Source organism: Euphorbia lathyris, chromosome 2 (assembly GCF_963576675.1).
Source record: "Euphorbia lathyris chromosome 2, ddEupLath1.1, whole genome shotgun sequence".
In the NCBI taxonomy this organism is placed as follows: Eukaryota; Viridiplantae; Streptophyta; class Magnoliopsida; order Malpighiales; family Euphorbiaceae; genus Euphorbia; species Euphorbia lathyris.
This window is the reverse complement of record NC_088911.1, coordinates 20,867,692-20,893,776: the sequence shown is the minus strand read 5'-3', so window position 1 is coordinate 20,893,776 and position 26,085 is coordinate 20,867,692. Positions and strand designations below refer to the sequence as shown.

Sequence of the window (26,085 nt, the reverse complement as noted above, 5' to 3'; positions counted from 1 at the left end):
GATTCGGTTCACTAATTTGTCCGGATTTGAGCAAAAATCGTATAGGGTTCTTGAGAGGTTTTGGGGTTTTTCAAATTTAGTGCAAAGGGTAGTTCGGTCTATTCTCGGGGCTAGAAGTATAAATTAGTGGCTGGGTTTAGTAACCCACAATTTAATTTGTATCAAATTTCAATTCAAAACCAAGTTAAAAAAAATCATACAAATGTCAATTTTTAGAAGTCAAAAGGCATCATTAGTTCTATATCTAATTGCAATTTGTATAGTTACAACACTGTACAACAAATGGAGGTTTTCTAGTATCAACATTAATACGAGGGATAAGGAACTAAAATAGGTTTAAGGTTTTTGGGGAAGTACCAATTTAGGTTTCACGTTCAAAATAGTACCAATATAGGCTTAACATTTACAACATAACATCAATTTAGGCTTAATGTTTACAACATAGCATCAATTTAGGTCTCACGTACAAAATAGCACCAATCTAGGTTTAACGTTTACAACATATATATCCAATTTAAACTAAATGTCACAATTAATCATATTATATTCTTTCCCTGTTACCTGTTAATTTTATATGTTATTTTTTATTTAGTTATATTTTCTTATTTATTATAATACAATTAATTAGTATTTTTGTCTATTAAAACCTTATATTTGCGGTTTAAAAAAAACCTTATATTTGTTTTTCATCAATAATTCCATGACTCCTAAATTTCATGACTCATTCGTAAGAAAGCGGCTGAATACTTAATGAAAAGAGTAGGGACATATAGGAAGATGCACGAAAGCTAGAAAAATGAGTACTCTCCTGAGAGCCCAAAGGTTTTGGAAGATAACAAGGTAATATCGACATTGCAGGATTGAATTCAATGGTGATGAAAAACAACTATAAGGTTTTAATAGACAAGAATACATAACAAAAAAAATAGATAAGAATACTAACTAATTGTATTATAATAAATAATAAAAAATAACTAAATAAAAAATAACATATAAAATTAATAGGGAAAGAATATAATATGATTAATTGTGACGTTTAGTTTAAATTGGATATATATGTTGTAAACCTTAAGCTTAAATTCGTATTATTTTGTAAACGTTAAGTCTAGATTTGTGCTATTTTGTACGTGAGGCCTAAATTGATACTATGTTGTAAACGTTAAGCCTAAATTAATGTTATGTTGTAAACCTTAAACCTATATTGGTGCTATTTTGAATGTGAAGTCTAAATTGGTACTTCCCCAAAAACCTTAGACCTATGCAACTCCTACTAAGTGCTACAACCCAGCACCTAGATTTCTCTACCACTGAGTACTTAATACTGAGTACTCAGCACAACACTCTCAATATTACAATTGAAAACAAACTTGTTCTTTTTCAGATAAAGAACACTTTAGATGATTACAGACAATCAATCTAGCATTTACACAAGGAATAGAAAGTTGGTGTAAGATCTCTTTCTTGTTTTTGAGTGCTTTGAATTTGTATCTTTCTCACTTGTATTTTCTGTATAAATCGGCGATGATCCAAGAGGATTGCTTGTCCTTTTATAGTTATATTTTGAGGATAAAATGATTTGAATTTGATTTGTCCGTTGAATCCAAAACGGCTCTTTTGGGGGACAAACTTCTGGTCAGCTTCAGATGTGTAGGCCAATCTTGTTTTCTGATTTCTTCAGATGTCAGGCTTGTCTTCTTACTGCAGGCTTTGTCTTCTTGCGGCAGTTTGTCTTATAGCAACGAACAGTTGACCCATGCATCTTGGAATTTGGCTTTTGCGTAATTCCAAGGCTTCAATTATCGGTGTAGACAGTTGTCGGATTTGTCTTTTAGCTAACGGATTATTCATGGTGTCCTGAAGATCACTCAGCTTCACTTCGATAGTCATTGTCTTTGATTGTCACCAAATCTCATACTGAGTTCTTTTTCACTCAGCTTCTATGGTCAGATTCGTTCTGCAAGATCTAGTTCTGAAGCAGACTTCTTTTATGCTGAGTTCCGCTCCACTCAGCTTCTTTGATCAGCTTCATTCTTAAGCTGTTGTTTTGAAGATGACTTATCTTCTCTTGTGCTGAGTTGCTCTTCACTCAGCTTGTGTTGTGTTCTCATGCTGACTTTGACATGTCTTAATTTTTATTTCCTTTTGCATTTATGTTTATACTCAATATTGAACAAACGGGTTAGTACAATTAAATCAAAGCACTTAAATTTAATTGTCTCTTAATCATGGATTAAACTTAAATGATTTTGTCAAATCAAAATCTTGTGGAAAGGTGTTTCAACAAACCCAACAACTAGATTTGATCCCCAAGAAAGCTAACGAATCAGGGTCGAATAGGAAAGAACCTTTATAAAACTAAGTTGCAAAGATCCAATCCCAATCTCCAACAACCAAGAATTAAATCCGAATGATAAATTGAGACGGAAGAAAACCCCTGCAAAATGGAGTTGCAAAGACCCAATTCCTAGTCTAAGTAACGAGGATTCGATTCCAAATTGTTCAGTTGTAGTGCCCCAAAAAACACAAGAGAAACCCCCACTTGAATCTCAAGAGAATAAATTCTGAATTTTATGAACCTTCTGTAATATCATGTCAGTCCAAGGAAACCCTTCAATCCTTTTAGAGTAGTAGGAACAGGCCACTCTATCATGGTTGCAATCTTATTAGGATCTGTAGCAACACTCTCGGATGATATTACATGGCCCAAATAAGTGACAGAGGATACAACAACATCATATTTAGAACCCTTAGCATACAACTGGTGATTGGAAAGGATTTGAAAAACTAATTCCAAATGTTTCAGATGAGTAAACTCAGAATCACTGTAAATGAGAATATCATCAAAAAATACCAGCACAAACTTTCTAAGATAAGGTTGAAAAATTGTGTTCATCAAGGATTGAAATGTAGCAGGATCATTTGTCAATCCAAATGGCATTACCATGAACTCATAGTAGCCAGAATGAGTCTTGAATGCAATTTTAGGAATATCCACTTCCTTCATTCTTATTTGGTGATATGCAGACCTGAGATCAAGCTTAGTGAAAACCTTTGCTCCTTGTAGCTCATCAATGAGTTCTTAAATAACATGAATTGGAAACTTGTCCATAACAGTGACTAAGCTCCCTAAAATCAACACAAAATCGTCAGGTTCCCTCCTTTTAACTAAGAGAACATGAGAGGCATAGGAACTGGTGCTAGGTTGTATAATTCCACTATCAAGCATTTCAACTACTAGCTTCTCTATTTCATTTTTCTGATGAAAAGAGTAGCGATAGGGTCTTACATTAACAGGTTCATCTGTTTTAAGAGGAATAGCATGATCATGGCTCCTTTTAGGAGGTAAACAGGTAGGAGGAACAAAAATGTGCTGATATTTAGTTAATAAGGGTAGATAAGCAAGAGGTGCCTTAGGTACATTTTCAGGAAGGTTAATTAATTCCTCAAAAGGTTGCTCCTGAACTGACATAAGAAACAGGGTTGAAGAAACTCCTTTCCACCCTTTAGAAATCATTTTACCCATAGATTTAAGAGTAATATGTTTTAGCGTAACTTCCTTATCCTCCATTCCTTTAAGTTCAACAGCCTTGCCAGCCTTATGTACTACTAACATGTTTTTGTCAAAATCAAAAGTAACAGGACTATGCATACGCATCCAATCAGCCCCTAAAATCATATCATAGTCTCCCAATTCTATGACTCTAAAATGAAAAGCAAACCTGGTCTGATTCATGGACCATACACAATCATTACACTTGGACTGAACCACCAATTCTAAAACCCTAAAATCTGCCACTGTTACTGTCGTCGGCTTAACTCGCACAAAAGGAAGCTTCGTAGAATCTGCAAAATTAGAATCCACAAAGTTGTGGGTACTGCAACTATCTATTAAGATCTGAATAGGTCGCTTCTGCAAAATGCCTTTCAATTTAAGAGTACCACTGGTCACTCCCCCATTTAAAGCATGAATGGATAGTGAAATCTGCTCTGGTGGAACTTGTTCTGCCTCTTCTTGAATTATTTCCTCACAAACTTGTTCTGGCTCCTCTAGATCTTCCTCCAAACTGTCCTTAGTGTTGATCATGTTCAATTTCTTAGTAGTACAGATATGACCAGGAAAATACTTATCGTTGCATTTCCAACAAACACCTGGTGTGCGTTTGACATAAGAATTTGTATTACTAGTATGAGGATGGCTATCAGGCTATTTCTGGTTAAGAGTGTTTGTGACTGGTGGTTTGGTATTGGAAGAATTCCATGGCATTAAAGGAGACCGAAAAGTAGGCTTAGGTTTAATAGCTTCTAACATAGCATTAAACTGATTCTCCTAGAACTTAGCTTGTTTAATAGCAGTAAAGATCTTACCACAGAACGTAATTCCGGTTTAAGTCCAGCAATGAAACTGTTTCTGTAAAACGCATCATTGATCATTGGATATAACTTCTCCAATCGAAGCTTAACTTCTTCGAATTTATCTTGAAAGGCGTCTACAGTTGTAGTTTGCCTGAGTTGTGTTAATTGCTCCATCGCATCGTGAATTGTAGTATTTGGAAATCGTTTCGCCAATTCCTCTACAAATCCAGGCCAAGTAATCTTGGAATTCATAGGACTCTAATTACGGAACTATTTCTTGGCTTTACCTTGCAAAAACACACCGTCAAGATCTACCTTCCGATTAGGGATGGCAACGGGTAGGGTACCCGTAGGTAATGTCAATCCCAAACCCTTACCCTTTTATTTTTTAATTACTCGTACTCGTCCCATTACCCTAACGGGTATACTTTTTGCATTCCATACCTGTCCCATTTAATTCGCGGGTACCCACGGGTACTCTTACCCATTAAGAATCAATAAATAAAACAAAAATATTACAAATTTAATAAACCATCTATCTAAAAATTGAACAAATTGAACATTAATTAATAAGGATAAAATAGGTTAGTATTATTACTCAATGGTTAAAAAAACAAAAGATTGGAGTTCAAATTTCACGTTTTACATCTAAAAAACAATTATATTTATTAATATATAAAAAAAATTATGACGGGTACCGGGTACCCTAGGGGGTATTCTCATACCCGTCCCATTACCCTAACGGGTAATGGTTTTGATCCCAAACTCGTCTCATACCTTTTTATACATGGTACGAGTAGTCCCATTATAGGGTCGGGTAGTGCCGGGTACCCGCGGGTATACTACCCGTTGCCATCCCTACTTCCGATCCTCCTGCGCTTCGAAAATCTGGAAGTATTTTTCACATTTGCCAATCCAAACTTCAACTTCAGATCCATTGAACGACGACAATTCGTACTTCGGTAGCAATTTGTTGAAATAAGCATGTTTAGCATTATTCTGATCGGAATTTTGAAAATTGACGGGAGCGCTACCGAGAATTCCTTTACCAAAATTTGATGTAGAAGCATGAGTATGAGAAGGAGAAGGTATGGTTTCAAGATTAGCTGATTTCAAGATTCGGTTGAACGATTTTGGTTAAAGTTACGAGAGAGTTCTGGAAAAGTTCCTCCAAAGCCTTATGAGATTTGATCTGATCTTGACGGATCTGGTGTTGATCACGCATTAGAATCTCTGTTCTCGCTTGCTGAGCCAACTGAATGTCATGGAGTCAAGCCTGTAAATTCTCCAATTTCTCCGTCGTCGCTTCCGACTTCTCCAAGAATTTAGTTGTTAATTCCTTGAGTTGAGTTTCCAATTGATTCATTGCCGCCATTGCCGGTATAGTTGTTGCTCTGGTTTTCTGGTATTGTTTGTTAACCATTCACGACCGGAGGATTTTAGATCTCTGATACCAATGTTACAATCTAAGGTTTTGAGAACAGAATTTAGGAAGAAGAAGAAAAAAATTGAGAGAATAGAAGTTTGTATTAATTCTTTTGATAAAATACTAATACAGAAAAATGATCTTTCTATAGGAGCATAATTGCTCAGGTTACTTAACAACTAAGAAACTCACTAAAGTTGGCATTACTTAACAACTAAGGAACTGATCAATACTTAACAACTAAGAAACAACAGAATTAATAACAAAATAGCTACTTTCTCACCTTATTCCTCCGTAACACACACTTCATGCATCAGCCCAACCCATAGTGCACAAATTTATACCAAAGTTTGAAATCTTGATTCAGCCCTCTAAAGAGGGGTGTCACACTCATAATTACACCTGTCCACGGGCGCGGGTACCCATCCAGGCCCATGTCCTTTGGGTCGGGCTTGGACAATGAAATTTACTCTTAGGCCCAGCCCAGCTCGCCTTATTAATATTAATTAATTTATATATTTTTAATTAAATATTTATTTTAAGTATAAATTTGATTTTTTATAATTAAAAATCATGTATATTTTTTTAGGTGGGCTTATATGGGTTGTTGGGCTTGGGATTTGATTTTTAAGCCCGAGCCCAATCCAAGCCCGAGCCCGTCTAAATTAATATTGGGCTGGGCTGGACTTGGGATGAGCATTTTTACCTAAAAGCCCGTCAGGCCCGGTCCGAACTCAGCCCAACCCAACCCATGGACTGGTCTACTCATAATAGAGATGATTATAATCATTTAGAAAAAAGTAAAAATAAATTCAACACTGTTTTGAAATCAGCATGTGGGGTATATTGTCGTTGATCAATCCTGCCATCATAATAATATAATGGACCCAAGTGTAACCTTGTTATGAAATTCACGACAGAGATTGTTCTGATTGAACATCTGCTAACATTCTGTAGAAATGTTCAGAATGATCACCTCACAACGATGGCCAATGCCAAGCCTTATTCTTTTCTTCTTGACATAAGCCGCTGAAGCAAAGGAAATAAAGACTGATTTTAGCTGCAAACTGTAGGGCAATTCAAACAGGTGGTAGCTGCTTCCTACATGAGACCATGAACCTGAACCTTACCTCTTCTACATGCCTGCTATGAGACAGACAAGTCTATTGTCTCCCAGGGCTATGAGATAGACGTGTCGATTGTTTTTTTTATTGTCGATTGTATTTTTATGATTGACAAAAAGAGAGGAAGGAAAGGGAGTGCAAATTACAAGTAAAAAGTAAAACAATAAATTGTTTTTGATTAAAAAAAAAAGGAACACTTTAATACATATGCTGCAGCTCGATACATCCAGTGCCATCAATTTGAGCAAAATCCCCATACAATTTCATAGCACCAAAACACTGGTAACAAAAGGAAAAAAAAATTAAAAAGGAAAAAACAGAAAAATGAATAGGCGTCTTATGTAGTATGAGATTAGAAATTTAGAACACAGCAGATTGTTTATGATTATAGTGCGGAAGCAAAAAGACAAGCAAAATTATTGATCGTCTCCCAGCCAACTATGCCTTGAAAGCAGCATGTATTAGGATAGATGATTCTTAAGCTTGAGGCTTCTCCCATTTGAGGGGCTTCACAACCTCCCAGGTGAAGTCTGGGTCGTCTCTTCCAAAGTGTCCGTATGCAGCTGTCTTCAAGAACCTGCTGTTGCCACCCCTCTTGAGATCTAGGTTGATGGTCATCATTCCGGGTCTAAAGTCAAAGCTCTCCTTCACAATCTTCAGGATCTCCTTGTCAGGAATCTTTCCAGTTCCATAGGTGTCCACAAATACTGACAAAGGTTCAGGCACACCGATAGCATAGGAGACTTGCACGATGCATCTGCGAGCAAGGCCATTTGCTACGATACTCTTTGCAGCCTGCCTAACAATATATGCGCCACTTCTGTCCACCTTGGTTGGATCCTTTCCTGAGAAAGCACCACCACCATGAGCTCCCCATCCACCATAGGTATCAATAATGATTTTGCGCCCAGTAAGTCCTGCATCACCATGAGGGCCACCAATAACGAATCGCCCTGATGGGTTAAGGTGGAAGATGGTCTTCTCGTCAAGGTACTTCTCAGGGATGACAGGCTTGATGACATGCTCTTTGAGATCAGCAGCGATTTCATCGTTTGTGACAGTCTCGTCATGCTGAGTGGAAATAAGGACTGTGTGAACACGGACTGGTACCATGGCACCATTGTCATTATAGTACTCAACAGTAACCTGAGTCTTTCCATCAGGTCTTAGCCATGCGCAGGTACCATTTTTCCTAACCTCAGTAAGACGGGCACCAAGCTTAGTTGCAAGGACATGGCTCAAAGGCATGAATTCGGGAGTCTCATCAGTGGCATAACCAAACATATGTCCCTGGTCACCAGCACCAATCTCTTCTGGGCGCTTGGTGAAGTGGCCGTGGACACCTTGAGCAATATCAGGGCTCTGCTGCTCAATGTTAACAAGAACCTTGCATTTGTCAGCATCAAGACCAACATCATCAGAAACAAATCCAATGTTGCGGCATGTGTCACGAACTATCTTCTCATAGTCTACCTTGGCTTTGGTGGTAATCTCACCAAAGACCATGACCATGTTGGTCTTAGTACATGTTTCACAGGCAACTTTGCTGTCAGGATCCTGCTCAAGGCAAGCGTCAAGCACCGCATCAGAGATCTGGTCACAGAGTTTGTCTGGGTGACCCTCGTTCACAGACTCAGAGGTGAATAGAAAGGTCTCCATTTCTTTGAGCTGCAAATAATAGTTTCAGAAGACAAATTAATATGGTGACGAAAAAGCAAAAATTCATGGAAATCTTGTTTAGTGCGGTAGGTGCATCAGAATATAACACAAAGAAAAAAAGCAAAAAATATTCTGAAAATTGATTTAAGTTCTTCAAACTTTACGTAACAGTTCACTAGAGGGAGGAATCAAAATATCTTGAACGGCAGCTGTCCCAGCAAAACCACTTACGAGATTGTCACATCAGGAATAAATAACCAATTAATAGATTCCTTGAGCACTAATAGTAGTAAAACAGCAATAAAAGATCTAGAATCCAATAATAAAACAGTTGCTGGTACTGCAATGTGCTATATAATCAGCACCTAAAGATTAAGAACATCAAATTGCTTCGAAATAGCATCTTGCAAATTTCATTTGTGTGCAAGGTTATCTTCTATTTTAGGATTTTAAATATTCCAAGTTCATTATTTAGATGAGCATAGTAATTTACAAACAATTCTCCCAATAACACTTCTAAAATACAATTCTCACTCAAGTCAAGTAATTCAAACATCAAGGAAAAACAGAATTTGTATGCAACAATAGTATAATAAAACCATATTTCATTACTAGAAGACCAGCAAATTATGAATCCATAAAATCTGTATATAAAAATGGATACTCTCTAGATCTACATCAGGTTGACATACAGGAGGTGGCGGAAGAAGTATATGTTGCGATTCTTAGACGAGATAAATGGAACAAGTATGCAAAATCTCAAATAAGCTGACACTTAGTGGAAAATCTCGTCAGATCTGTTATTTTCCGGTGAAAATGTAATAGATTAAAGAAGCAGAGAAAAAATTTCATGATATAGACTATTCTACTAAACATGTGATATCGACCGACAAAATTAAAAATCCTTCAAAAACAGTAAAAAGCTCAAGAATCACAGGCATTAAAAACAGAGGAAAACAATACACATTCAACCGACAACTTAAACACCTAGAAAAACCAGATCTGCATGCATTGAGTGCCAAATTTTACTGAAACAGGAAACAAAAATCAATAAATGAACACTACCGGTATAAAGTAGCAGTCATTTTTAAGTAATATCACAGCATGATTCTATGAAAAGAAACATGAAAAGAGCATGAAATCCAAGGTGAGCAGCAGAGAGAAGAAGAAGGAGGGTAGAGAGGGATAGATACCTTCAAGTAGAATCACCGTACAGAAATCTAGGAATTGGTGTTCACTTCTCAAAACCAGACTCCAAAGAAAGCGGCTCGACGCTTCTAACCCTTTCGACACCGCTATTTATACAGAAATGGAGACTACCAACCGGTTACTGGATAAAGCTGTTAGGATTCTTTTAACTTTATTTAGGAATCTGCATCTGATGGTTGCTAATTACTTTGGGAACAAAATAGAGCCGTTGGATGTCAGAAGTTCAAATAATGTAATTGGTCGGGGTTGGTGGGAAGAGCAAAATTGACCTCTTTTCTTTATTTTTTAAAATTACTGGATTAGCCGGTTGCTCACCATCCCTTAGATGTGGGTAGATACATTTAGCTTGGATTAATTGCATATTTGCCAGAGCAACTTCTTTCCACGCGCAGCATACAGCGCGTAGGCACTATTTTCTTTCTTTTCTTTTCATTTTATTTCTTTCCTTTTTCATAATAATTCCATGAAATAATTCATTACGCTCCTAAAATCTCCTAGTAAGTTGATTATAGTAACTCAAGGTTTTTTTTTTCTTAAAAAGTTGTAACTTGGGTTTTAGAAGATTGTAATGAGCAACAAAGTAAATCAGGTTTTAGAAGATTGTCCTAAAAAGATTCGACAAGGTTAGGGAAGGGCAAAAAGGGTGGTTGTTAGAACCGAACCGATCCGGTCGAGCGAAGATGGTTGAGATTTTTAATCTCTAAAACTCATAAATTCAATAAGTAAATAGTGTTTAGTATTAACTTTTTATTACTATTTTGTATTTAGATAAAAATCATAAAATAATTAAGTATTTAAACTTTAAATATATACAAATAAAATTTAAAATTTTAATAAATTATATAATTTAAATTGAATTATAAAATACATATTTTATTATTTTATTCTATTTACGTGGTAAAATATTAATAATAACTATTTATTTTAGAAAGTATATATTTATTTTAATTATTATATATATATTGAATTATTATTATATATATATATATATATATATAGATTGGATTTTAATAGATTTTTGTTTTTGTGCTATTAATATCTCTAAATATATGAATTGATATTAAAATAAATATATTATTATTAGTATAATTTTTATGGGATAAGGTAAAAATACCAACGTTTATATTTAAAAACAATTTTATTCCTAACGTCTAAAATTGTGCAATAGCCAAGAGTAATTTTATCCCTAATATTGACAAGTTGGATCAATTGAAGAAATTATTCATCAAATTGTCTTTTTGGTCTTGAGTCTTGGCATCTACACTTCACATTGCGTCATTTTATCACTAATTAGTAACAGATCATCACACACATATGATTAAACGTGATTTTTTTTTAAAAAAAATATATACTATATTTTGTACAAGTTAGACAAAAAAAAATTCAAGTATTTCACTGAATTTATAAATATTAAACTCCAATTCTATTATTAAATTACAAAAAAAATATGAAATCATTTTTTTAGAATCAATTTACGTGCAATTGGTGCAGAATAAAGAACAAACACAGTTTTGTTTTATAATAATGCTTGAAATTGACCAAACTTGCCAATGTTATGGAGAATATTGCTCTTCACTACCAACATTAGAGGTAAAATTGCATCATTTTAAAACAATAACATCATCATTGTTTTGATCCCTAAGAAGCCCAACCTTGAGACCTTTAGCTACCTGCAACCCATCAGTCTCTACAACGTTTGTTATAAGATCATCACAAAAGTTATCTCCAATAGAATGAAAGCGATTATGCCTTACCTAGTCCTCCCTCAACATACTAGCTTTATGGTGGGCCACAACATTACTGATAATATCGTTATAGCTCAAGACGCGATTCACACTATGCATATGCAGAAAGGTAAGAAATGGTGGATGGCTATCAAAGTCGACCTTGAGAAAGCTTATGGTAGACTCCGTTGGGATTTCATTGATGATACACTCCAAGAAGTTGGGTTTCCCCCTGGTATTATCAAGCTGATCATGTTTTGTATTACTTCTAGTTCCCTTCATATCCTCTGGAATGGTAAGATGACTGAGTCCTTCCTCCCATCTAGATGCATTAGACAGGGAGATTCCCCCCCCCCCCTCCTCTATCTTTATCCTCTATATGGAAAGACTTGCTCACTCTGTTGTGAAAAATTGCAATAGTCAATAATGTGAGCTGCTTTATTTTGGTAATGAGTGTCTGAAGCTTAGTGACCATTTCTTTGTGAACGGTCTCCTACTTTTTGCTAAAGCCTCTTCCACCTAAGCCCGGTTGATCAAAGACGTCCTTGATGAATTATGTATTGCCTCAGGGTACCAGGTTAGCCAAGCTAAGCCTAATATTTTCTTCTCTAAAAACCTGTTAGCTAATATTAGAAAAGACATTGTTGATATCCTTGTTTTCAACCCAACACAATACTTAGGGAAATACTTGGGATTCCCTCTTCTCCATGATTGAATTAGCAAATGAACTTATCAGTATATTCTTGATATGATCAGTAAGAAATTGTCAGGGTAGAATTCGAGGTCTCTTTCTCTAGTTGGGAGAATTACACTGGCCAAGGTTGTGTATCTACTTACCGTTTTACTTGATGCAAACTACTAATAGAAGCCAAAACCCCCTATATTTTAGTACGGTTTTAGGGATTATTTTTATAGCTTTTATTGTCTCTTTATTTACTTTAATAGTAATTTATCTTTGTTTTGTCAATTTTAGGTTTTTAATTGCTTTTTTAGCATTTTGTTAAATATTCCTAACTTTTGTCAAGTATTTTTCCAATTTTAATAAATTAATTTTTCATATGATATTTTGAGGTTAATCTGTATCCAAAATTAAGAAATTAACTTACCAAAAATAAATCAATTTTGACTTGGTAGTTGAAAATGATTTTTTGTAAGATAATTAATTAATTTTGTGTCAATTATCTAATAATATTTTATGAGATTATGTGCAGATTTTTAAAGATAACGATGGAGATTTTATAAGGTTCAGAATCACGAGAGTTTCTGACCAGATTCGTTGGACTCAGTCTTTCTAAACAGATTCATTGAACTCGGTCATAAATTCAAATCCAAATTAAAATCGTGCAGAAATATTTTGACAGATTTCTATGATTATTTTTAATTTCTTTTTGTGTTTAAATAATTGGATTTCCATCCCCAAAGCTAGGCAGTTTATTATTAGTTTTTTTATTTTTAGAATAGGCAGTTCATAATTTATTTTTGCAGAGAATAAAGTAGAAGCAGTTTTTATTAAGCAATTCATAATTTAGTTTTGCAAAGATTAATTAGTTTTTATTTTTAGAATTACTTGTTGCAAAAAATTAATTAGTTCATAATTAGTTTTTACAGAAGTTGATTTCTAATTCATAGTTTTTAATTAGTTCATAGATTTTCACTAGTCTGTAATTATTTTATCATCTTTTGTTGTTGTAATCATTCTTCTCCATCTTGAGAATTCATCCTCAATTCCTTCATCTGCCATTGAATCACCAAGGTTCCTTCCATCTCCAGCTTCAAGGGTTCTCAAGCTTCATTCTCCAGTCTCAGAAAGACGACTGCTTTAGTCGACAAGTTTTAAAAAGGGATTTCTATCCTCTTTTAGTATTTGTTTACTTTAGATCTTTACTATGAATTTTGAGCTGGTTGTATTCATATACTCTGTTCTTCATCTTTAATATAAGTATCAATTTGATTTCCAATTGAGTTTTTTTATCTATCTGTTTATGCTTTACTTAATTAAACTAGGTTCATATTGCGAGTCTATTCGGGTGTCTATATCGAAGCCTATGATATTGACAACATCACAGTTTAAGGACCCAAATTCTTGAACCTTAGAGCTAGTTATGGCCTGTAACAAAGGAATCGCGTACTAGGGACCATAGAAAGATAAATAGGTTTAATTGCCTTAAGTATATGCAAAAATTAGATTAGGTCTTTAATCCAATTGGTTAATTAGGTTGAGTTCTTTATTATCGTATCATTCTGTTTTGCTATTAGATTGATTGCTTGGCTTAAGATCACCTTAGGAGTAGAATAATTTAGCAGCAAAACCCAATTCAATTTCCACTGCCTAAATAACATTAGAAACCGAGTAGTTTAGTAGTTGCGGTATAAATCATGTGGATTTGGTACCTGGACTTTTCAATTTATTACTTGATAATGACGAAGTACACTTATCCCTTAATGAACCTTTGAGCGTCAGCTCGGAGCGCATCAACTACCCCTCTCCCCATGCACATATGCTCCAAGATTAATGAGATGGTGAGGAGATTTATTTGGGATCCACTAGTGACCGAAATAAGATAAGCTTAGTCAATTGGGATGACCTCTACAACCCTTACAAGAGTGGCATACTGGGGTTCCGTGTTTCTAAGTCTTTGAACCAAGCATTCATTATGAAACAGGGCTTCAACTTTATATCGCAACCCAACCTCTTATGGGTTCGTATTTTGGTTGGTAAGTACAAATCTATATTCTGTATGTTTAATTTCTTTTCAGAATTAAGCTGTTATCTTGCAAAAAAATTTTTGCTTATTTTCCATATTTGTAATCAAGAATTTTATAATAAATCAATAAAAAAATTAAACTCTGCATTAATTTCTATTTCCTTAGAAACTTTGTTAAGCTAGTTAAGCTTTTTATAAGTAAAACTAGGTACGCAAGATATATTATTTTTTCAGTCTTTGAATCCTTCGCTTAATCGTTTCGTTTCTAGAATTCAAGTTTAGGCGCATTATTTTATTCACTGCTCTAGCAGCATTTAAATTTTACTTGAGAATTAATTTCTCTGATATACCCGCATCTAAATCCATATGTGTTCAATGTTGAAAATTAGTATATTGTTAAAATATCTCTAACAAACTGTTTTTCAAGAAAACAAAACTGAATCACAGAAAAGATTGTGTTTTTACGATTTAGGGTATTTTGATTCAGAACTATACGAATTCTAATCTCCGCATAGTATGTGTGACGCTTATATCCCAATTTCTGTTCATCATATGGACAAATGAATTTCACCAATGTGGTCGGAGATCGAAAAACCCTAAATCGAAAGAAGTTCCAGAATCCGAAAAGAAAAGACGGTGCACGATTCGTGCCACCTACAAACGTGACTCACTTGTGAGAATATCAAGGCACGTGTCACAACTATTTGGTGAATCTCAACTATACAATAGAAAATAAATGGTTATTTATTTTATATTAAATTGATAAAATCTCAACTTGCCCTCATATTCACTTCAAACATAAGAATGAATTGACAATCCTTTTTTTTTTTCCTTCACCTACCTCATATAAGGCAAGTGGATGCATTAAGGATATCTATCAAATCATAAACTATTGCTAATTACTCATTACCAATGCGACCACAAATTTCAATCTGCCACCAATATTGTTCAAACCTGTCCCAAGTTTCATAAAATTAGTTTCAAAGGAAAATGCTTAATTAATTCCAATCAAAATATTTTGATCATGTCCTCCATTTTTAGGATTATCAGTTAAAATTAACTTAAACATTTAAAAGTTTCAAATCACTCACTTAAGTTAGATAGATTCCGAGACCCAAATCTTACATATCAAATTTTAATTAAAAAAATCATCTACAATCTCGAACCGATTAAATGAATAAATATATATATATATATATATATATATATATATATTTTGAGGTGTTGAGTAGAAGACGTGTACAAACTAAAAGATGTGTACAAACTAAAATCCTAGTGATTATAGATAATAAATGGTGAAATGCATGACTAAAAAGGCTAATTACTTGTTTCAACAATAAACTAATACTTGTTTTAGAAGTACAAAATCATTAATTATGATAGGGAAAAGAAAAAAAAATTAGTAATTCAAAGCCAAAAGGTGAAAAATAAAAGTGTTGAAAATTTAAGATAAAATTACTAAAAAAACAGTGGTTGGGAAGTCTTCACCAACTCCCTCCTATATGGAAAAAAAAAAAAAAAAAAAGGTCAAAATCAAACAATTATTAAGTCCCTTTCTGAACTGATTGAGAAAGTTTGGCCACCAACCATTTGATCTTTCTAGTTACATATTAAAATGGAAGTGAATGAATATATATATATATTATACAAGGCTAAATACATTATCTCTAAACTACTGCGGTACTAATATTACGGTCTTTAAACTTCATCTCGTAACATAATATTCTCTAATTCATATTATATTAATATTAAAATCTAAATAAATAAATAAAAATTTAAAAATTAATGAAATGATGACATGAAAACAATAAGTATTTAAACATAATTTATGATGACATGAATAAAAAAAAGTCAATGGTGTAATTGAATTTGTGTAAATATTCATTTCATTAATTTTTGAAACGGATTTTTATATTATTTAGACTTTAACATTAGTATAATATAGATTAGTCATAATCCCGCCAAAGCATCTATTTCTAGCGTGGGCTTGAGATTTTAAAAAATGGGACAAGTTAGTTAACTATAGCTTACCCTATTAACATTAATTATTAAGTTTATATATAAATATTTATTTTATGTATAAAATTTATTTATTTTTATTAAAAAAAAGTATATATTCATTTCATGTGTGCTTATTTGAGTTTTGATTTTTAAGTCTAAAATTATTTAAATTAATAACGCATTGGACTCCCTGAATCGGATTCAATTCCTGTGGTCGCATGTCGTGGAATTCTCATGTGCTTTTGATGCGTTATGACCGACGAATAGCCATGTACCCTAGGAAATATTTATTCGGTGGGAAATCCCAGAAGTTGGGTGGGTGAAGGTGAATAGCGATGGTCCATGCAAGGGCAACTTGGATCCTTCTTTGGCGGGTGGTCTGATTCGGGACTCGATGGGAGATTGTTTTGGGGGCTTTGCTTTCAAGGGGTTTGCTCGTCTATCCTAGCAGAGTTGTGAGAACTTTATATTATGGGTTCAAGTTAGTATGGGAAAAGGGGTATCGTCGGATGATCATGGAGTTAGATTCCAGTTTATTGTTCGACTAGTTACTAATGAATTCACCACCAGGTATCAGTTCTATTGGCTGTTGGAGAAGTGTCGGGAGTTTCTACGTAAGGATTTGGAGGTAAGGGTGATCCACACGTATCGAGAGGGGAATAAGGCAGCTGATTGGATGGTAAACTTCGTAGGACAATCGTCTTTGGGTTATCACGAGTGTGACGTGCCTCCTGCAAGCATCCATGAGTTGTTATATACTGATACGCGAGGTCATAATTTACCCCGTCTAATTAGATTGTAGTTTCTTTGCTTTTATCTCATTTTTTTTCCTGTCTCGGAGCGATAGCTCCTCCTTGTAACAAAAAAAACCCCGCACTAGTCTAGATTTGAACTGAGCATTTTTAAACTAAAAGTATGTTGGATCTAGTCCAAGCCTCATGCATGAATCTGTCTAGACTATAATGTAAAGTTGATAATTTTGATGTCATGGAGTAAATTTTAGGGATTATAATATTAGTACTAATAGTATAATGGGTTAAGGTGCAAAAATACCCCTAACGTTTTGGATCAGGAGCAATTTTACTCCTAACGTCTAAAATGGTGCAATTTTGCCCCTAACGTTTGTAGCCAAGAGCAATTTTACCCCTAACATTGGTAATTTGAGTCAATTTCAGACACTATTATAAAACACAGATATTTTTATTTATTATTTTGCACCAATTGCATATCAATTCATCCTAAAAAAAGAATTTCATGTTTTTTTGTAATTTAATAATAGAATTGGAGATTAATATTTATAAATTCGGTGAATTTTTTGATTTTTTTTTGTCTAATTCATACAAAAGATAGTATATTTTTTTCATATCCCAGCATTTGTGTATGATTTGTTACTGATAAAATGACGCATATATGAAGTGTAGATGGTAAGATTCATGACCGAGAAGACAGGTTGATGAATTATTTCTGAAATTGATCCAATTTATCAACGTTAGGGGTAAAATTGCTCTTGACTACAAACGTTAAGAGTAAAATTGCACCATTTTAAACGTTAGGAGTAAAATTGCTCCAGACCCAAAACGTTAAGGGTATTTGTGCACCTTAACCCTAGTATAATTTAAAGGGTACAAATAATATTTTATCCATTTAAACATAAGCATTTAGGTAAGGGGGGAGGCAGTATAAGTATATGGGGTTAGGAAAGGACGTGGCAACAACTAGGAAGAGAAAGTGGAGGGAGCAGTTGAGATTTGCTAAACGCAGAGGAAAGTGCGTTTCCCACCCGCCAATAAAACATTAATTTCCCAAAAGGTTGGGGGGTGACCGCCACGTGCCTGTTATTTGTAGTTGGTGTTTGGTGATACTCCTAAATTAAATTCTACTAATATGGTCCATTTTCTATTATAGTCACGTTTGGTATTTCAGTGCGGTTGGTGAATGAATATGAATACTCCAACACAACCCTTTCCTTTTTCATTTTATAAGAATGAATGAACGCATTGCAGATGATCAGAAATTTCGTGTTGCGTATACGATTTATTCTTTACAAATATATGCTGATATCATATAAATATTTCAAATGTATATGTGTCATTACTTGAAAAGAATAAGTATGTATGTGATAACATTAGGATATTATCATTAGGACCAAAAGAGATAATTACCTTAAGATATGCCACGTAGAAAAGGAAGCCGTCTGGCGGATCACCCTAGATCAGCTCTAAGAGATCCGTTGGCGGATCTCTTAGGCGAATCTCTCCATTTACCTAGATAACGGCTGGCCGCCGTCTCGACCATAAATGATTATTAAATGAATCATTAATAGTCTCAAACCGCCAAATTAAGAATAACTTGTAACCGCCATTAAATGAGCATTAATGGAGGCTTTCTAGTTACCTAGGGGTTACGAATTCCTCAACTATATATAGCCTACCTTTCTAGGCTATCAAGGTACACTTACTTTTACATTCACTAAGCTTTGTCAATACGATTTACTCTCCATATATTCTACTGACTTTGGCATCGGAGTGTCCCCGGCCGATCCCAGCGGCGCCTCACAGGGACGGGATCCGATCAAGAAGTTTCTCCAGTGTTATCAATTGGTGCGGTGAAGGTGGAATCCTTGACCAAATAAAGGATTTTTCGTTCACATTGAAACATCATGAATGATGAAATACAAAATCCCTCCTCAGGGATCGAATCGCCAATAATTACACCATCTAGTGTTGGATGCACAAGCACAATCGCCCCTACGATGAATATTGATGGAAATATGCCCACGACATCCTTCCTTGATATGTGTGCTCAGGATATCGAGGCGCGATATGGGCTTGAAATTGGAAACCGCCTTCGGGCGTTCATGACTATTCCTCCTTATAGTAGTACGGTACCTACATCAGTTGTCTCATCTCTACCTCCGTTAAACTTCGGTCTGGGACCTGGGGCTCGTAGCTCTTCATTCCTTCAAGCTCACAACGTTGACTCTACGGTAACTACCACGGCGCCGGGTGGAGCGCGACCAGAAAAAACGTCTCATATAGGTGGACCACCACCCCATCCATCTTCGGGAACTGTTGGACACACTCTGCCAGAAGGCCAGCAAGGAGGAAACGGTCCAATTCCTCCAAATAGAGGAAGTGGAGGGGGAGGCGACGGAGGAAGAAGGGGAGGCGGACGAGGCAGACATTCGCCATCGGATTCATCGTCAGAATCAAGTTCTTCTTCCTCTCCAAGCAGATCGCCACGAAGAGATCATCCTAGGGCGGATCCGGAGAATTTTGATGATAGAGTAAGGGCCCTAGTGCTCCAAATGAATGAGGAAAATGCTAGGCATAATCCATTCGCCAATAGAGATTCGCCTTTTGCGGCCTGGATCGAAGCAGAGGAAACTGAAAGGGCGTTTAAAATCCCTAATCTTGCAATTTACACAGGCAAAGACAATCCGGAGGCTCATGTTCGAAAATATAGAATCTTGGCCAGACTCAATCGAGCCACCGAACCTGTACTTTGCAAGATGTTTGTCACCACTTTGGGAGGTCCAGCCTATTTATGGTTCCAATCTCTACCTCCAGGCTCTATAAATAGCTTCGATCAATTAAGCAGGGAATTTTGTGCAAAATTTGCTGGCTGCATCCCTGCAGTGGTGAAATCTGGAAAGCTTTTTGAGCTAAAACAGAAGGCGAATGAACCACTTCGAGATTATATGGACACTTTCAACCAGTTGTGTATACAAATCGTTGATGTAGATATCTCCGTAGCTGTGGAGTGCTTTGTAAGAAACACTACTTGTAAAAGTTTGCAAGAAGACCTCATTCGTAAAAAGCCCACTAGCATGGCAGAGTTGATGGAGCGCTGTAAAGACTTTATAGAGGTTGATGATATTCGACGAGGTACACCATCATTGCCAAAGAAGGATAGAGGCGAGTCCCGCCCTCGGGACCGGGACAGAGACAAACGTCAAAATTCTTCTTCTCGAAACAAACGAAGGGATTCTAGGAACAAATCAACGTTTGTCACCTCCTTCACACCTCTCAATGCTTCTAAAAGTGAAGTTCTTATGTGGATCGAGAACAGCCAGCACAAACGGAGCATTTCATACCCCGAGCCAAAAGGGGGGGAGTACACCAACAAAGGAAAGAATCCTAAAAATTATTGCAAGTATCACAGGAAGAATGGTCATGATACGGATGCTTGCTGGGAATTGGCTCGAGAAATTGAGCGGCTCATTGAGAGAGGAAAATTGGATCGGTTCATCCAAACAGTAGGAAAGGAAGATGATAAATCCAAAGAGGACCCAAAGAAGAAAGGAAAGGGTACCATCAACGTCATAGCAGGTGGGCCTGGCTATCAGCTAACGTTGAAAAAGGCAAAGACAACCACCCTTGACAGGACATCACTAAACCGCCCTTTCTCAGACGCAGGTCCTGAAATTCCACCTCATACGGACGCATTGGTCGTCACTATGATGGTTGAGGGTTGGGAGATAAAGAGGGTAATGATCGATACAGGAAGTTCATATAATGTCATTACCCGAGGAGCATTCGCCAAACTCAAGATTGATCCTGTCCAGGTAGAACCAACTGTGGTGGACATTTTGGGAGTGACGGGTCATACCATCCAGACGAAAGGCCAAGTTACTTTGAATTGCGAGCTTACTGATGATGATCAAGTTTGGAGAGGAGATTTGGAGTTTTCGGTCTTGGACGGACAATTAGCCTACAATATTATCCTCGGGCGACCTTTCATCTTCGAAGCTGCAGCTCTTATCTCTATTCGCCATTTAACGCTTTACATCCCTACGGTCAAGGGGGGCGTGATGGTTAGAGGTTGTCAAAAAGTAGCCCAAGAGACATATTCGGCTTCCTTAATGATTCGCCCTCAATCTAAGGAGGAAGATGAAGAAGAGCGTGTCACAATGGCCTTAGGCGAAACCGAAATGTACCTGATGGCAGAAGAAAAGCAGGTACGGATAGCTAAAGGACTACAGGGCAATATCAGAGATGCAATCTCCAAGGTACTCTGTGAGGCCGAAGGTGTCTTCGCATGGAAGGATGAAATTCTACCTGGAATCAGTCCGAACGTAATCACCCATAAACTCAACATTGATAAAGATGCAGTTCCTGTGGCCCAGAAGCGGAGGAATCATGGTCCAGAAAGACAAAAAGTGATAGAGGAGGAAATTGCCAAGCTCCAGAAGGCGGATGCCATTGAGGAAGTACTTTACACTCAGTGGTTGGCGAACGTCGTGCTAGTCAAGAAAGCTGGCGGATCCTACCGCATGTGCATTGACTTCACAGATCTTAATAAAGCTTGCCCCAAGGATAACTATCCTTTGCCATGCATAGACATGCTTGTAGATGGAACTACCGGTCATGCAATGTATTCCTTTACTGACGTGAAATCAAGTTATCATCAAATCCCTATGGAGCCCTCAGATAGAATCAAGACCTCGTTCGTGACACATCAAGCTACTTATTGTTTTAAAGTTATGCCCTTCGGGCTCAAGAACGCAGGTGCTACCTATCAGAGGATGATGAACAAGATATTCTCGAACAGTAAGAATGATAATTATTCTGTCTATGTAGATGATATGATCATTAAAAGCGCAACTGCGGAAAAGCATGCAGAGGATGTAAAGGAAGTACTGGACATACTTCGCCATCACAACATCAAGTTAAATCCAGAGAAATGTACTTTCGGGGCAACATATGGCAAATTTCTAGGATTCATGATTAGCGAAAGAGAAATTAGCCCAAATCCTGACAAAGTCAAAGCAGTCCTAGAAATGCAACCTCCTCGGAATATCAGAGAAGTACAACGCCTCAATGGGCGTATCATAGCCTTGGGCAAGTTTATCTCTTGCTCAGCTCGTAGATGTCAGCCTTTTTTCGAAGTTATCAAAGGACAAAAGGCGTTTGAGTGGAATGAAGATTGCCAAAATGCATTCGAAGGAATCAAGCGGTTCCTTACAGAGCCACCCATGATGAGTCGACCTATGAGGGGGGAGGATCTATACATGTATGTGTCAGTTACGGATAAAGCCGTATGCACATTCATGGTGCGAGAAGAAGATGGCCAACAATTCCCCATTTATTACGTGAGCAAAGTTTTGAAAGATGCTGAAACCAGATATTCGAAGTTGGACAAAATGGCACTGGCTGTCGTGACCACGGCAATCCGCCTTAGGTCATACTTTCAGGCGCATACTGTGATAGTTCGAACCCATATACCGATGAGAAAGGTATTGCAGAAGCCGGACACTTCGGGAAGGTTGATGGAATGGGCGATTCGCTTGGGTGAATTTGATGTAAGATACGAGAGCAGGTCATCTTTAAAAAGTCAGGTCCTGGCGAACTTCGTGAATGAATTCACTGACGAGGGGATATCTCATCCCAAGCCTCCGTTAGAAGAATGGTCAATGTATACAGATGGAGCTTCCTCCGCAGATGGAGCTGGTGTGGGAGTTGTGATCAAAGGTCCCCACTACATAAGACTGCGATACGCAGCAAAGTTAAATTTCCATGCTACTAATAATGCTGCTGAGTATGAAGCTCTGATATTGGGCTTACGTCTACTTCAAGAAATCACCCCGGAGCAGATCGTGATCTACAACGATTCTAAACTAATGGTCAACCAAGTAATCAAGAATTACGAGGTGAAGGATGAGGTTCTGGCCAAGTATGTAGCAGAAGTCAAAAAGATTCTGGATAACCTTGAAGCTAAAGAAACTAAGTGGGAATTGGTTCACATACCAAGGGAATCCAATACAGAGGCTGATCAATTGGCCAAAATGGCTTCTAGTGAAGTAAACTGGGCGGATCCAGATTGTCCCTTCGAAGTAAAAATGGCTCCAGCATTTGCTGCTGAAGAAGTGTCCGTACTCACAACAATGGAGGATGATTGGAGGACAGTCATTCGCCAGTACCTACTGAATGGAACACTACCTGAAGACAAGGAAGAGGCGAGGAAGATTGTCAGGAGATCGGCTTACTTCTCCTTGATCAATAATGGTCTTTATAGAAGGTCTTTTAGTCATCCTTGGATGAAATACATTCTACCAGAAGAAGGGCAACAGATCCTCAAAGAGCTACATGAGGGGTCTTGTGGGTCACATGAGGCATCCGTCGCGATCTTGAAGAAATCAAGGATAGCAGGTTTCTACTGGCCCACAGCCGAGTTAGATGCCCAGAGTTTGGTAGAATCTTGTCACAGTTGCCAGATTCACGCAAATGAGTCACACACTACCAAGCACATTCAAAGGCCAATCATTGAAGGCCGTCCGTTCGCCCTTTGGGGAATAGACATCGTTGGACCATTTCCTCCAACTCGCCGGCAAAAGAAGTATGTAATAGTAGCGGTGGACCATTTCACCAAATGGGTAGAAGCCGAGGCTGTTTCCTCCATTACAGCAGAGCAGATAGTAGAGTTTGTCAAAGACAACATCGTGGGAAGATATGGCATTCCACACACCATCATCACTGACAACGGGACACAGTTTAACTGTGGCAAATTCAAGGCTTTTTGTGAGGGATTGGGCATCATGAACATATTCGCCTCCGTTTATTATCCTCAGTCCAATGGAATGACCGAAGTGACCAATCGGACGATTGTAAAGGGGATAAAAAAGAGGTTGGGAGAACATGACAAAAGATGGGCTGATCAACTTACAAGTGTTTTATGGGCTTATCGGACAACCCCAAGAACCGCTACGGGAGAAACGTCGTTCGCCCTTTCTCATGGAGTGGAGGCCGTAATCCCCGTGGAAATACGAGTCCCCAGTGATCGAGTGGCCTTTTATTGTGAAGAAGACAACGATAAACGACTGAGGGAACGTCTGGATCAGGTCGAGGATCGCAGGGATCAATCCTATGTACGCATGGGAGCATATAAACAGCGGATTGCATCCTATCATGATAAAAATGCCAAGATTGTGGATCTAAAGATGGGAGATCTTGTGCTTCGCAAGGATGATAAAGTCCAATCTCGAGAAGGCAAAGGCAAGTTGGGGATCAATTGGATAGGTCCATACCAGATAGTGGAGAAGGTGGGACCAGCCACATTCAAAATACAAGATACGGAGGGCAACACGCTGCCACGCACGTGGAATCTCCAAAATCTCCGCAAATACTTTGTTAGAAAATAAAGTATGGTCTTGAGTACTCTTTTTCCTTTAACAAGCTTTTTCCCATGAGGTTTTTCTTGTTAAAGGTTTTGATGAGGCTCATCTATAAAGACCTGTCCGCTGTAATAAGGTGTTCATCCCATTAATAAATATCGTTGGTTTTATTATTCATGTTCTTTTTATAGTTTACTGCTGCAATATCAATATTCCAGTCTTAAAAAGAAGGGGAGGCACCCAACGCTCTCCACATTCGTAATATATCGCTATCCTAAAGCACATAAGAGGATCAATCTTATGGGTGGATCCGTCTCCGGGCGGATCCCAATCTCCAATAAGAGTTAAAACGATCCTTGGACGCAAGGTCTTTACACTCTCTTATCCTTTTCAAAAAGGAATTCACAAGTCCTACGGGCGGGTCATTTCACCTCAAAGATAGGTAGCAAATTGAACCCCTGGACAGCTTTACTTCCTCTAAAGAAGGAATAGAACAGCTTCAAACCTTCACAAAGGTTCATACAATGAAGTATGGCTGGCCACCTACTTCAAACAAAAATCCTAAACATACTCACATTGAAAACACTGTCCTGCGCAAGTGTAAAAGTAAAATAATGTTTATACATAGCAATGTTTGGAATTATACTTGAAAAGTTTTTACAAAAATTGCTAACTAAATGATAATAGGAGCATCTTCTTTTGTGCTTCCTTCGCCCCCGACGCTCGCTTGAGGGTCCTTCTTCTCCGCAGTCATGGATCCGCCTTCAAGAGATACTTCCTTATCCCCTTTTTGTTCAGAATCAGCTTTGGACGACATCTCCTGGAGGTCATCCACCACAACTGTGGTAGAAGGTTTGACATTCGGCAAGGTTCCCTTCATCCATTTTTGCACATAGTTGCGAAGGTACTCCTTAGCATCGGGCATCTTCTTGAACCTTGCCACATCTTCTGGTTCGGGGACAGCGAACTCAGGATCTGTGAAATCAATTTCAGGATGGGCTAAAGAGAAGTACGCCATAAGAATCTCTCCATAAAAGAATGCCTGTTCGCCCGCCGTGTATTCCGCTTCCCCGAGAGCATCTTCATGGCTTTTAGCATCAGAAGCTATCTTTGCCTTCAGATTTTGTATCTCCCCATCTCGGAGAACTAAAGCAGCTGTGGCGAAAGCTAGGTTCGCGTTGGCGGTGGCAATAGTGGAATTGGCATTCGCTATCTCTTTCTCTAACTTTTCAATAGTCGCCCTATCCGCCACATTCTGAAGGACTCCATTCTCCAAAGTGCGCAAGCGGGCATACAGCTGAGGAAAACAAAAGGATTTAGTCCAAGAACGAAACAAATCATCATATTCTTTTAATACTCACCGAAAGAAGCTCCGACTTTCCCTTATGGACGTGGATCGATCCGGGGATTTGGTCGTAATCCTTTTGTACTTCTCCCACCTGTCCTAAAGCTTCGTCCAGGTCATTCAAGAGAGATTCACTCTCAAAAGTTCCTTGAACCCCAAACTTGGCGGACCAATATCCACCGATATCAGGCTTCGCCATCTGCGCAAACAGGAAAAACCATACGCCGCTTTAAAATCAGATGAGCAGGAAACAAAATCAAGAGACAAATTACCTGAACCACTTTCTCAGTAGGTTTGGCGGATTTAATCGCGTCCGCCATTATCTTGGTACTCCCAATAGTATTGGGCCGCCTCTTCTTCAGCGGCGGATCGACAGCCGTCTCCATAGGGCGTTTGCCCGTACCAGGTTGAGGGTTAGCCGTCTGA

The 26,085-nt window shown here is 37.4% G+C and overlaps 1 protein-coding gene across 1 annotated transcript; it reads right to left on the bottom strand.

The window, feature by feature from the left end:
- Window positions 1-7,059: 7,059 nt before the first annotated feature.
- On the bottom strand, window positions 7,060-9,913 carry LOC136217189 (S-adenosylmethionine synthase 1). The gene is made up of 2 exons (XM_066003772.1): window positions 9,756-9,913; window positions 7,060-8,571 (listed from the first exon to the last, which is right to left on the bottom strand). Exon 2 carries the CDS (start codon window positions 8,560-8,562, stop codon window positions 7,381-7,383), a length of 1,182 nt encoding a protein of 393 aa, XP_065859844.1. The 5' UTR covers window positions 8,563-8,571; window positions 9,756-9,913; the 3' UTR covers window positions 7,060-7,380.
- Between the last annotated feature and the right edge of the window lie 16,172 nt (window positions 9,914-26,085).